This window comes from Amblyomma mixtum, chromosome 5, assembly GCF_055824585.1.
Source record: "Amblyomma mixtum isolate Tamu chromosome 5, ASM5582458v1, whole genome shotgun sequence".
Taxonomy (NCBI): Eukaryota; Metazoa; Arthropoda; class Arachnida; order Ixodida; family Ixodidae; genus Amblyomma; species Amblyomma mixtum.
Window position 1 is genome coordinate 30,990,409 of NC_143016.1, and position 12,569 is coordinate 31,002,977.

At 45.3% G+C, this 12,569-nt stretch overlaps 1 protein-coding gene across 2 annotated transcripts; it reads left to right on the forward strand.

Moving 5' to 3' along the window:
- Positions 1 to 235: 235 nt before the first annotated feature.
- LOC149341661 (alpha- and gamma-adaptin-binding protein p34-like) lies at positions 236 to 12,005 on the forward strand. Of its 2 annotated transcripts, none has more exons than XM_089543802.1 (9): positions 236 to 545; positions 649 to 836; positions 901 to 1,000; positions 1,220 to 1,309; positions 6,072 to 6,140; positions 8,324 to 8,392; positions 8,468 to 8,563; positions 8,793 to 8,842; positions 11,862 to 12,005. In XM_089543802.1, the coding sequence occupies exons 1-9, from the start codon at positions 476 to 478 to the stop codon at positions 11,943 to 11,945; spliced, it is 816 nt and encodes a 271-aa protein (XP_089399928.1). In that variant the 5' UTR covers positions 236 to 475; the 3' UTR covers positions 11,946 to 12,005. The 2 variants fall into 2 exon arrangements, with proteins under 2 accessions (XP_089399928.1, XP_089399929.1); XM_089543803.1 differs by having other exon boundaries at positions 8,327 to 8,392.
- Positions 12,006 to 12,569: the final 564 nt, after the last annotated feature.

Consider the following 12,569-nt stretch of genomic DNA (forward strand, 5'->3'; position numbering starts at 1 on the left):
AGAGTTAACTGACTGTAGCGACACCTATCAGTAGTAAAATAAGCTATGCACATGTTACCAACTGAAATAATTGATAACTGCTCGGTCGCAAAAATCAGTGAAACAGATGCGTAATAAACATACACAAACATAATAATTTGAAATAACTTAAAATCTAAAACAAGCAATACGTTTGAATGTTTCTGAAGTTAAATTGACAAAGGTGATAAGATTTTATTCACCGTTCCTAGCTGGCACCTCTGGTGGTGTTTTTGGTGTGTGAGTTTCGCGCTAGTGCCGCAAAAATTTGCTGCTACTGCCGCCGGTGGAGAGGTGGACGCCGTGAAAGACAGAAAGCTGGTTTTGTAGTGCACTGTTTTGGCTAAATCGCCAACGTTACCTTGCCGTGAGAGATTGGAAAAATAGGCAAAATGTGTCACTGTATTGGCAGCGGTCACTAACGTGTCACCGTGGGAGTAGACTGTGACCCGCAAGAATGAACGGGAGGCTGGATGGTTGTCTTGTAGTCAGCTGCTGTGATGACAGCACTGACGTTCTTATAAAAGGTTAGACGGCCCAATGTTTTGCAGCAGTGCGGCATATCTGATCATTTCAGACCTTGCTGTCTTTGGTGCTTACTGCATTTTGCTTTTGTGTGTGCATTCACAGAAATCGTACACCCTGTGTCGGTTGCACCTGTCCGCGTTTCTGAAGGCGCCCAGGCCTTCCCATGGGCGATCGAAACTAAATACTACACAGCAACTGTGTACCTTCATACGACGTCGGCATCTGTGGTCGATTACGATGACACGGATGAAAACATTCACGGCCTCATACTACTATTCGACCCGAACCAGGTAGGTGCGTCTGCTTCGCTCGCATGTGAGTAGCACTCACGGAATGCCACATGTTTCATGCCAGAAAAATACCTTGGAGCTAGCTGCCAAGTGGGTCGAAAAATGTCACTGCGATGTTGTGCTCCTCGTCTGCGCCCGGTGCCCATCTACTGCGGAACCCGAAGGCAAGCAGCGACTACGTCTTCAGCTCAAATTTGTACTACCCGTAATTTCATTCACAAATTCACCTTGTTGCAAAGTGGCGGTGCATCTAACTGTTTTTTCATCGGCTCTCTAACTGCTGGAACATCAACGCAACCTTTACTAGTACCTTACAACCACTTTAATGACAGTGTGTGCGTTCGTAGAACTGGAGCATACTGAGACAAAACGTTTTATTCCAGGACTTTCAAGGCAGCAAGTCTTGGAGTGGTGCATCGAACGGAGTTGTGAGTTGATTGAAACTCGGCCCGGTCAGGAAGATGACGAGGAAGGTAGTGCTTTTTCTTGAGCTTAAAGGATCCAGCATACTGCTATTGTTTTAGTGTGTTCAGTCTAACCGAAAATGAGATACCATTTCACTTTTAAAAGCAGACTGTCGAGAAGTCCAGTCCCACTTGACGCGTTTAATTAATATGAGGGCTTGTATAATACAGACACAACTGACATTATTTGTCTCTTTTTTTGGGTGTGCAGGCAGATACAAAAGTATTGTGAAAATCGTACGTTGCAACATTATTTCTCAGTGCATTACACACACTATAGCTCATTCCAGACTGCACTGGGTGTACGATGTACATACCCATTTGCATGGGCACTGCTCTTCTTTAAAAAGTGCTGTATTCTGACACAGCCGTGCATTGCAGGGAATGCTATTGCACTCGCTGCACTCCTTGTTTCAGTGGAACAAAGGTTTTGTTCAGGCTCAGTGATCAGTTGGCAAAGAAAATACAGTACTTATTCGAATCTAGGCCCATATTTTTTAAAAAAACACGAGGTATGAAACTCCTAAATCGGCTTAGAATCGAGGATTTTATCGTATTCGTGATTAACTTTTTGCTTGCGCTGCAATGAGGAGGGCCTTCACGGGACAAAAGAAAGGCTGCCTTCATGAAGTGAAATCAGTACTGGTAGATTTTGTGAAATCGCAAAGGTCAGTGACACCCCCATTGACCACAGAAGAGCTACAGGCCAAAGCGAGAGAGCTGGCAAGAGAGCGAGGCACTTCATGGACCAGTGAAACGCGCGAGCTAACTCCAACAGGCTACATCAAGCACATGTCGCTAGTAGTCCTAGCTATAGCTGGATTGCTGCAGCCTGAGATGACATTCCGGAAAGCTTGGTTGTGCGCTCGTTTGAAAAGGGCAGCATTTCCAATGCACTTGATGGCGCAGAATATTGTGCACAGTACAAAGAGGACAGTGATCAAGAGGTTATCAATGGTGGGGATGAGTGAGCGGCAGCAGGTTCATGGAAATAAATGTCGTTTTCATGCTATCCCTGCTGTCTTTATCAATTATTTTTTTGGCCGGCTTCCATTCGAGGAAAAGTTTTTTTTATTTGGTCTCAACTTTCGGGTGTTGGTTTAGAATCAAGGCTGGCCTAGATTCGAGAAAAACGGTAAATTAGACCTTAACTCCAAAAACTAACTCACATAATTCCTCATACATTAAACACCTATCCATATTTAACAGAATTGTCGCTACAAAATATGTCCGAGGTCAGGTTTAGGAAAACTGTTCATGAATATTTTTGTTATAGCTAGTTGTGGTGTGTTTCTACCTAATCAGTTTTTGTCTTTGTTATGTTTTGATCTTAGTTTGTTGTGCTTAGCTCTATGCATGCTTGATCTCTGTTTCGTTGTCAATATATCCGCTGCTTTTCTAGTTTCTGTTACTTATGGAAACTTTGTACCATTGCCAAGTGCCACTTTGTTGTTTTTTTTTACATGGGGAGGGCAGGCCTCTGTCAGGCGCTACTAGGCGCCTTTAGCTTGCTCTCCCTTGTTTGCAGTCTCTGTACTGGCCAAACAAAACCAATAAATGAAAATTAACTCACAAGAACAGACACGTGCATGAGCCACCCTTCCGTTGCCTTGTGTTACAGTGATCTGCTGTAACTTGGCCCAGCCTTAGTAGAAGTGCCCCTCAGTTGCAAATGTGTATATATTGTGCCTTTTCAAACAAATCATCAGCTGATGATGATGATGATGAAAACTTTATTTATAACAAGGGAGTTTTGGACACGTCGGTCCTTGGGCCCCCGCACGGCCCCACTGCACTCAAACGTTCATGTCCCGGAGGCTCATGACGCTGGCAGCCCGGCCGGTGGCGATGGCTTGCTTGGCCGGGTCCTCGGAGCGCAGTAGGGTCTCCCAAGCCTCCCATGAGGTAAGGTGCTCCAGGCCCCGCAGGGGAGGATCCGCCGGGCAGAGGAAAAGAATATGGTCGAGGGTGGCTTTGGGGTGGTGGCAGAGGGTACAGGAAGGGTTCGTGTGGACTGGGTGATATCGCGAGCGTATATAAGGGGAGGGCAAAGTGCGTGTTTGGAGCCGCCTCCAAAGTGTCTGATGGTAATTGTCGAGGGAAGGATGAGGTGGGGGGTAGAGCCGACGCTCGGCTTTGTAGGCCTGCGTCATTTCACTGAATGAGTGCATGCGCTCCCGCGAGAACCCCAGGTCGGAGGCCGCCGGTGCCCGGTTGAGAGAAGCTCGGGCTAAAGCTTTGGCGGCCTCGTTTCCGGGATTCCCGGAGTGGGCAGGCACCCATATCAGCTCCACATGGCGGGGCGGGTGCGCGGCGAGGGAGTCCAGTATGCGAAATGCAGGGACGTGAACTCTCCCGCGAGCAAAATTTAGTATGGCAGTTTTGGAATCTGACAGTATATATCGCGCCTCCGTGCGGGTGATGGCCAGGGCAATGGCGGCCTCTTCGGCCTCCTCCAAAGTGGCAGTAGGGGTTATGTGAAGTGTGGCAATGGGTTGGAGGGAGGGGTTCGTGATGGCGACAACCGCGTCCTCGCCCGTGCATGCGGCATCCACCCAAACGGCATACAGTTCCGTGCCATAGTATTTGTGGAGTGCCCGTGCGCGAGCTCTGCGGCGGGGTTCGTGGTAGGTGGGATGCATGTTTTTGGGGGGAGGTTTAATAAATAAATCGCGGTGAATGAGGCGGGGTACCTGGAGCTGTGTGGGATCGGTAACTGGTAGGCGTATACCGAGGGTGTGTAGGATGTGTCTCCCGGTGGTGGTTCTCGCGAGACGTATGTATTGTGTCTGTCGGTGGGCCTCAATAAGCTCCCCTATCGTATTGTGCAGGCCTAGTTGAAAGAGTTTTTCGGTTGAGGTATTTTGGGGTAGGTGTAATGCTGTCTTAAATGCTGTTCGAATCATGGCATCCAGGGTGGAGATTTCCCTAGCCTGGAGTTTCAGGTAGGGGAGTGTGAAGATAAAGCGGCTGAGGACGAAGGCATGAATGAGACGACATAGGTCATGCTCCTTCATGCCCCGGTGGTGTGCAGAAACGCGGCGGATTAGGTGTGATATCGACACAGTTGTCTGCTTGAGTTTCTGTATGGTGAGTGTGTTTTTCCCGTTGTTCTGGATGTGGAGGCTAAGTACCCGGAGAGTGTTTACCTCCGGGATGGGCCGGTTTTCCAGTGTCACGGTGATGGGGGCTGTGGGACAGTTTCGTGTTGTGGGGCGGATTATGAGGAGCTCCGACTTCTCCGGTGAGCAGGAGAGTCCGATACTCCGCGCATGCGTTTGGGTGAGGATAGCCGCGGACTGTAGGGTGTTCTCTATGTCTCCATCACTGCCATGGGTGGTCCATAGCGTGATATCATCGGCATAGAGTGTATGCCGAAGGTGAGGGATGGTTTGTAGCTTGTGGGCAAGGGGAATGAGAGTGACATTGAAGAGGAAAGGGGAGAGGACGGACCCCTGGGGGGTTCCGACCCCACTAAGGGTGTATGGGGGGGAGATGTGGGGACCGAAGTGAATTTCGGCCGTGCGGTTAGTAAGGAATGTTTGAATATAGGTGTACATACGTTCACCTATGTTCAAGGGGGAGAGAGCCGCCATGATCGCTTGATGGTCCAGGCGATCAAAGGCCTTGGAGAGATCCAAGGCTAAGACAGCTTTTGTGTGACCCGGAATGAGGGGGTCGAAAATGTCCTGCGTGAGTTGGAGCATGGCGTCCTGTGCTGACGGATGGGGACGGAAGCCCACCATGCTGTGCGGGTAGAGGTCTTGCTCCGCCATGTGTTGGGTGAGTCGAGCGAGTGCGACGTGTTCGAAAAGCTTGCCTAGGCATGAGGTTAGTGAAATGGGACGGAGATTTGAGGGTGTAAGTGGTTTGTGGGGCTTTGGTATGAATATGATTTTGGCATGACGCCATGATTGGGGAAGAGTGCCCTCCTGCCAGCATTTGTTGAAGTACTCCGTGAGCTGGGCGATCGATTGATCGTCCAAATTGCGGAGCATGGCATTAGAGATCCGGTCAACTCCTGGGGTGGAGTTAGAACGGAGAGTCAGGAGGGCCGCTCTGACTTCTGTCTCCATGATCTCTGCGTCGAGGTTGGCATTCGGGGCGCCTGTATAGGGGGGCAGGGGGTTTGAGGTACCGGGAGTTGTATGTGTGTTTCTAAGTATATTAATGAGTGCGTCAGGAGAAAGGCCGGTCTTGTGTATAAGGCGTGTGACGTGGTGTTGTGTGGCTGTTTTGGATTGCGTGGGGTCAATTAGGTGACGGAGGAGTTGCCAGCTACGTTTGGAGGACAGATTGCCAGCCAAACTGTCGCAAATCTGACCCCAGTTTGATCGGCAGAGCTCCTCAGCGTGCTCAGTAATTTGTGTTTGCAGCGCGGCCAGCCGCTTTTTAAGGGTCCGATTGAGCTTTTGCCCCTTCCAGCGCTCTAGGATGCTATGGTGGGCCTCCCAAAGGTGGGCCAGGCGAGTGTCGAGGGTGGGCGTATCTGAGAGTTGGCATCTGTCGTGTCCACTCCCATCGCCCTTTGTCTCTGCACTGTTCCCTTTAGAAGTGACTAAAACAACCTAGTCAAGCATCTTAACCTGAATTGTATGTGCGTTCCTCTTCGCTCTGACATGCTTTTGTAGAATCTCAAAATAACTTTTAACCTTTTGCTTGTGTGTCCACTTTACCTGCAGCGAAATTGGACCTGTGAAATTGGAGTCTTATCTAGTGGGTGCCCTATTCCCGGGTATTGCCATATAGCTTACTTTCATATTTATTTCAGATGCAACTGGGGTCAAGAGGATTATTGAAGCACTCCATGCACATCCATGGCCTCAACTTGAGATGAAAGGTAAAGGAATGACAGTAGTAATTTGTAATGCTGTTGTGCTATCTGTTGCTGTTCATGGTAATTCAAGTCAGTAAGTATGCCTGTAAACTGAAGACTCCAAACTTTGAATACGATCTGTGTTTGCATAGTGATGCCTAGTAGTACTTCTAGGTTCATTGGACAGAAACAGTGGGTGCAACTCTTATCCCTGTCCATGTGTGCAGCCCGCCGCAATGGCTCAGTGGTTATAGTGCTCGGTTACTGACCCAAAAGAGTTGGGTTCGATCCCGGCCACGGCGGTCAAATTTCGATGGAGGCGAAATTCTGGAGGTCCGTGTATTGTGCGATGTCAGTGCACGTTAAAGAACCACAGGTGGTCGAAATTTCCAGGGCCCTTCACTACGGCATCCCTCCTAGCCTGAGTCGTTTTGGGATGTTAAACTCCCATAAAACCTAAACCCTGTCATCATGTGCTGCAATTTTATCAGCATGTTGCCGCTACAGCATCTTTTGGCATTTCATGGTTGATGCCTAGGCTTATATAGCCCTCTGGCACAAGTCTTTAGTGTTGCAGGCATTTATTGTTTGTCACACAAGTTTTTTATGAAGCTGTTAAGGATAAGCTGTTAAGGATGCAGTTATTCTTGTGAGCCTCTTTCAATGACTCAGCACAATCTGTCCTGTGGTGGATGCAAACTGAAATACTGATGTCCAGCAGTTGTGCATGCCCAGCACCTCTATGTTTCAGCCTATATAGCTTGTTCATTGCTCATAATCATATCCCGTTGGCAGAGTTTTCGGTTTTAATGGACCATAAATGGTGTCACCTGGCTTGTGTGCAGTTGCAAGCTAGCTCTTGAGAAATGAAATTGTAGGCATTGATGCTGACTTGCTAATGATGAGCACTGCCATCTAAGTAATGCCATGAAGAGGACAGATCCGAAGATCGGAGCTCCCGTTGGTTGCAGAGCCACATTTCTCTGACCAGAAGCAAAAGATATGAGGCAATAAATGAGGCAAACGAGGTAAGAAGCCTTTAGGTCGATTTCCAGGGTTTCACTTTTTCTGCGACTACTATCACTCATCCCTTTGGCATTTCCTGACAAATGATAGTACAATTGTTTTATTTTTTGCATATTAATCCTGAGACATTGAGAAGTGCGGTAAAGCTCTCAATTTTTCATGGATGTAAATATGCATGCTGGAGTTTATGTGCATGAGTACTGGTCATCTAAAAAAAAAGTAGTACTAGCTTTATTGCATAGAGCAGAACTTTGTGAACATGGCGACATAAAAAACGGCTGCATTTTTTTATGGTTATTCAATGCCCCAAAGATGACATTATGAGGGTATTAATTGTGATTACCCAACAACTACACAGCTAGCTTAAAATGAAATAAATTTCTGAAATAAGCATAAAAAGTTGTATGTAAGGGCTGAATTTAGTTGAATTTCATCTGTAGATAACGAAATAGGTTTAATTGCCACGTCCCCCTTATGAGTACCCACAATATAAGGTTCCATATGAACATATAGATAAACAAGGTGGGCTTGGCAACGAATATTAAGCATTCTGAAGGGAAAATATCTTAAAACTTGGAATAAAACCACCTAGGCGCAAATAATTTCACAAAGATAAAAGAGACAAGGAGACAACGGACAGGCGCCATCCTTGTGAAATTATTTGCGCCTAGGTAGTTTTATTCTAAGTTTCAAGATGCAAAACCAACTTGCCCATCAACATGCCTTATTAAGGGAAAATATGCCCATAAATCCCGCACAGCACTTACTGTTGATCCATTACATGTGAAGTCTTTATATGGCAGTTGTTTTTTTTTTTTTTTTGCTGCACAGGATGACACCGTCTTTACATTTGCATAGGCCTGCTCTCAACATTCACATCTCTAAGCAGGCATATTTTGCTTGAAGAGAATGTGCTCAACCACAGGTCACATGCAGGGCCACCTCCATATCATCTAGGCTGGATGGATGAGAATGTCTGCGTGGTAAAATTATGCTCGTGTGCTGCTGTGGGTCTGCAAGAGTTTGCATTTACCAACGTGTCTGAGTTGGATGGTTCATGTTAAACTAGACATTTTCTGTGTTGTATGTGCAGGAAACTAAACAGTAGTACTCGAGCAGTTCAGCTTATCAAACAAGTCAGCTCAGTCGTGGTATCTCTACTGCTGTGTTTCCTTATATAGCAGAAGCTCCTGGGCCCAGCAGGACTACAAATCAGTGTCCAAGGCTATCAGCAGGGGACAGCGGTGAGGGTAAGTACTTTTTTTTATTTTTTTTCTTCAGAAGTTTCATTGCGTCATTGGTGAGAACTTGTTTCCCTGTTGCAGCTGATCGAGACCTGAAGCTGTTCACAGAAGCCATGGCTACTGATGGTGAAGATGTGAGCTTTGAGGAACTTTTTGCCAAGTTTAAGGATATGAAAGGTACCACGTTTGACCACTCCTTGGCTTGAGTTTTTGTGCAACCATTTCTTTTTGAAGCTGCTCCTTTGTGCTAGGATAGCATGTCATTCACTTTCGCAAGAAGCTCTGTTCGCGTTATACTTTAACAACACTGTCTGAGCCACATGTATACAGAGTTGCTGCTGAAGAGGAGAGGCCAGGCTATTTATTAACTGTTACTGTAATCAACCGTTTCCTATTTCACTTACAGTGGAAGCTGACAAGCTTTCTGGAGAAGAGCGCAAGAAGTTTGCTGAAAAAGTGAGCACGAGAACTTTCATTGTTGTTGACACGTTATGTGACCGTCAAACCACTCATATTCTCAATGAATTATATAGCATTGTGATGCCAAAGTGGTGTCAGAACCAAGCAGTATTGCTAATGCTTTCAGAGTTGCCATGCTCACCAGGCAAGGCTGGCATAGGCAGATGGCTGCGTGCACCTGAGAAAGCTTGGAACACGCATATTTTTACCTTAGGGCAGTTAGAGCCTTGCATCACTAGTTGTGAATGTTGTATTGATATTTTTAAATGTAGTTTTCAAGCACTGTACGTTTCAAACTCTGTGTGAATGATAAAAAAATACTAAGGCAGCCAACTCAGTTGTGAGAGCTGTTAAAACCCTGTTCAAATTGCAGAGGTATAATGGCGGGAAAAGATGTGGTCCCATAGTGCAACGTCAAGAAAGTGCAAGCCAAAGCTTTGCAGGTAGTTGCTGTTACAGTAGAGCTCTGGCAAGCTCGGAATAAGAACAGTGGCAGAGGTGAATTTTGCTTCTATTTGTGTTGAGTGCTTATCTGAATTCCAGTCAGCCACAGCGCTCTAAATTGAACAAAGCTTTACTGCTATCGCACATGTTCATAATGTCATACTCAAAGTTTGTAATTCTCTTGTACTGCTCAAGAATATAATTATCTTCCAGAGATTTAAAGGTGCACTGAAGAGGGTTCTGAACTTTTCTTTTTGCCGCAGGAACTCGATCTACACGTTCCTAGCATTCTTAGAAACTGCAACTTATTGCCCTGTATGGCCGATTTCCCTAATTAAATCGAATTAACGTCCGGCTCCCGCCCTTTTTTTTTAATTCTGCCTCGTACGATGGGCGGAGTCGACCAACGTGTGAAGTTCCTTTCAGCCAGCTCCGTGGAGGCTTTGCTTTTGCTTTATTTTGTTTTTTTAGGTTTCCATGAATAAATAGTTTCATTCGCAGATAATATAGCCGCAAAATAAGCCCGCAGAAAATACGCACGGTCTATTTGCTACTACGGACTACTACGTATTACTCCGCCGATGGCAGAGCGGCAAGCCGCCACGGGACTGGGTGAAAGGCACTCCACGCGTTGGTCGACTCCGCCCACAGTACAGGGGAGCATTAAAAAAAAAAGTCGGGAGCCGGACGTTAATTCGATTTAATTTGGGAAATCGGCCACACAGGGCAATAAGTCGCAGTTTCTAAGAATGCTAGGAACGTGTAGATCGAGTTCCCGCGGCAAAAAGACAAGTTCAGATTCCTCTTCAGTGCACCTTTAAGCAGTGTGAAGGTATTGAAAAATATCGTTTGTTCATAAAGTTTAGATCTAACCTTTAGTTTTAATTTGTTGTAAGTGCTAGTGTAGACCAAACATTTTTTACCGTATCTTTTTATCAGTGGACAGATTTATATTTGTGCCCCATGCTGGAAACAGTGGCAAGTGAGCGTGATATTGAAGACTGGTAAAACCGAGAAACCGAAAGCAAATGTAGCACCAGCCACAAGAAGGCACTCTTGTATCATCCATGTGACTGTAGTCTTGGAATTTTTGAAGCTAGTACACACCGTCAGAAGTGTTGCGTTGCTTCATTGTGAATACGTGCACACTTCGACAGTCATCTACGCATGCGTGCGCAAGAAAGCACTGATGCATAGCGCCATGCTATGATGGCTACTGCTGTTCCACAACTGCACGTCACCGAAAAGAGAGTGTAAACGCTGATAAAATATAAAACACTTTTTGAAAGAGAAATGGTGTATTCTACAACTGTGACTCAGGTAACCAAGTACAAATACTTAGGCGTAATCATTAATGACCAGCTCACATGGAGTGACCACATTAGTCATATAACTTCTTCTGCAATGAAAAAACTGGGATATTTAAGACATAAGTTAAGGGGAACACCAAGCAATGTAAAGAAATTAGCTTACGAATCCATTGTTAGGCCAAAACTCGAGTACGCTGCCGTGGTATGGGACCCTCACACGAAAAAGGACATTGCGCAGGTAGAAAAAGTTCAAAGGCGTGCTGTGCGCTTCATTTATAATAAATATAAAACCTCCGAATCTCCATCTCTCCTTATGCAAACAAACCAGATAAAACCTCTCAGCATCCGAAGAAAGATAGCAAGAATAGAATTTTTGTACTGCTTAATTCAGGGAAAGTTTGGCATCTCGGCAAGTCCTTATGTTACTCCATCATCAGCTCGAAAAACGCGACACACACACAACTACAGCTTAACTCCTCACTTCGCAAAAACAAACTCCCATAAGTTTTCATTTTTTCCGAAAACAATCAGTGATTGGAACTCACTACCGGAAGAGGTTTTTACTTGTCCTAACTTCAAAGAGGCCATTACAAATGTCTTTTAACCCCTGAAAATGCCCTTCTGAAACGTGAATTTATGACTATTTTATATGTGACGAAGATGTATATCGGAGTGCTTTTATATCTGCATGCATGAATTTTAAACATATGTATGTACGTAAGATGTTCTGTAACCATTTCTTGTGCAATTTGCTTTTGCCCTTCCTGCTTGGACCAAAAAGGTCTGCAGTATCATGTAAATAAATAAATAAATAACAATGGCCAAGATATGCACACTGACATGCATGCATGTTGAGAGGATGCATGGCAGTAACTGGACTCACTGCATCAGTGTATTGTGTTTTGTGCAATTTTCGGTGGCAGAGTAAATTAACATTACTTCTTCAACTCGTAATGCAATGCTAATTTTACCATCATGGAGCAAGATCATCCCACTTTCATCATGATCTCTTAATATGTTTTGGGCCCTTTGCTGTTAGCTTCTTGCCACACCGTGGCAAGAAGTGGTCATGAAATAGTGGTCATGAGCTGCAGCTGCAGAAACTGCAAGCGCATATTGACAAAAAATGCAAACAACTTGAACTTAAGCATGTTCTGTTCAGATAATTTCCGGCAAACTGAACGGTGTTGAATCAGCACATCCATGAGCGGTGCTGGTCAGCATGAGATTTGTTTTTCTATATTTCCCTTCTGTAATTTCAGGTTGCCATTCAGTTCTGGAGAGCATTTGGAGGTGAGGAAGATGAAATATGCGGCCTCAGCTCTGAAGACGAAGGTGAAAAGTAGGACAGTCATGTATATAGGTTTGCAAGAATTGGAAATAAACTTTTCTGCTCATTCGGGCTATCTAAGGTAACCTTTATTTTTATTGGCACTTAGATCCTGCAATTATAACTAGGCTGTATGTACAAGGCATTCTGCACAACTACACAAGTATACCTGGCTAAAAATTATATAAAGAGCTAGCTTCAAGGTTCCTGTTCTACAGAAAATCCAGCAGCGTCCTTTGTTGCGAGCAAAAAATCCTTATTGTTCGAAGCAATGGCTAGGTCGCATATGATGTGGCGAATTTTAGAAGCGATTAAAGCGCTATAAACTGCTAATTAGAAGGTTGCAACACGACTCAAACATTTTTAGGACATGTAAATAAATAATGTTGATGAAATGCGCAGTCTAAGGAAAATTAAGGTAATTAGTAATTGAGCCCCTGATCCTTTAGTTGAGTCAAGACATGCCACCCATAGGCCACACAGGCACGTATGCACAACTTAGTTAAACTTGGGCGTTATGTGTATATCTGTTCTCTCTCAAAAATATAGAAACGGTGTCTGTGTCTGCATGGACAAGGGGAGATTTGGCCAGGACCCATTAACACTATCGCATTACACCCTTAAAGGCGGAGCTGAAGTG

Bases quoted from the DNA above. Each gene is read 5' to 3' on its own strand.
- LOC149341661 (XM_089543802.1), top strand. From the start codon at position 476: ATGAACGGGAGGCTGGATGGTTGTCTTGTAGTCAGCTGCTGTGATGAC. The intron at 8,393-8,467 runs GTAAGTACTTTT...TCCCTGTTGCAG, and splicing joins AGCAGGGGACAGCGGTGAGG to CTGATCGAGACCTGAAGCTG. The intron at 8,843-11,861 runs GTGAGCACGAGA...CTGTAATTTCAG, and splicing joins GCAAGAAGTTTGCTGAAAAA to GTTGCCATTCAGTTCTGGAG.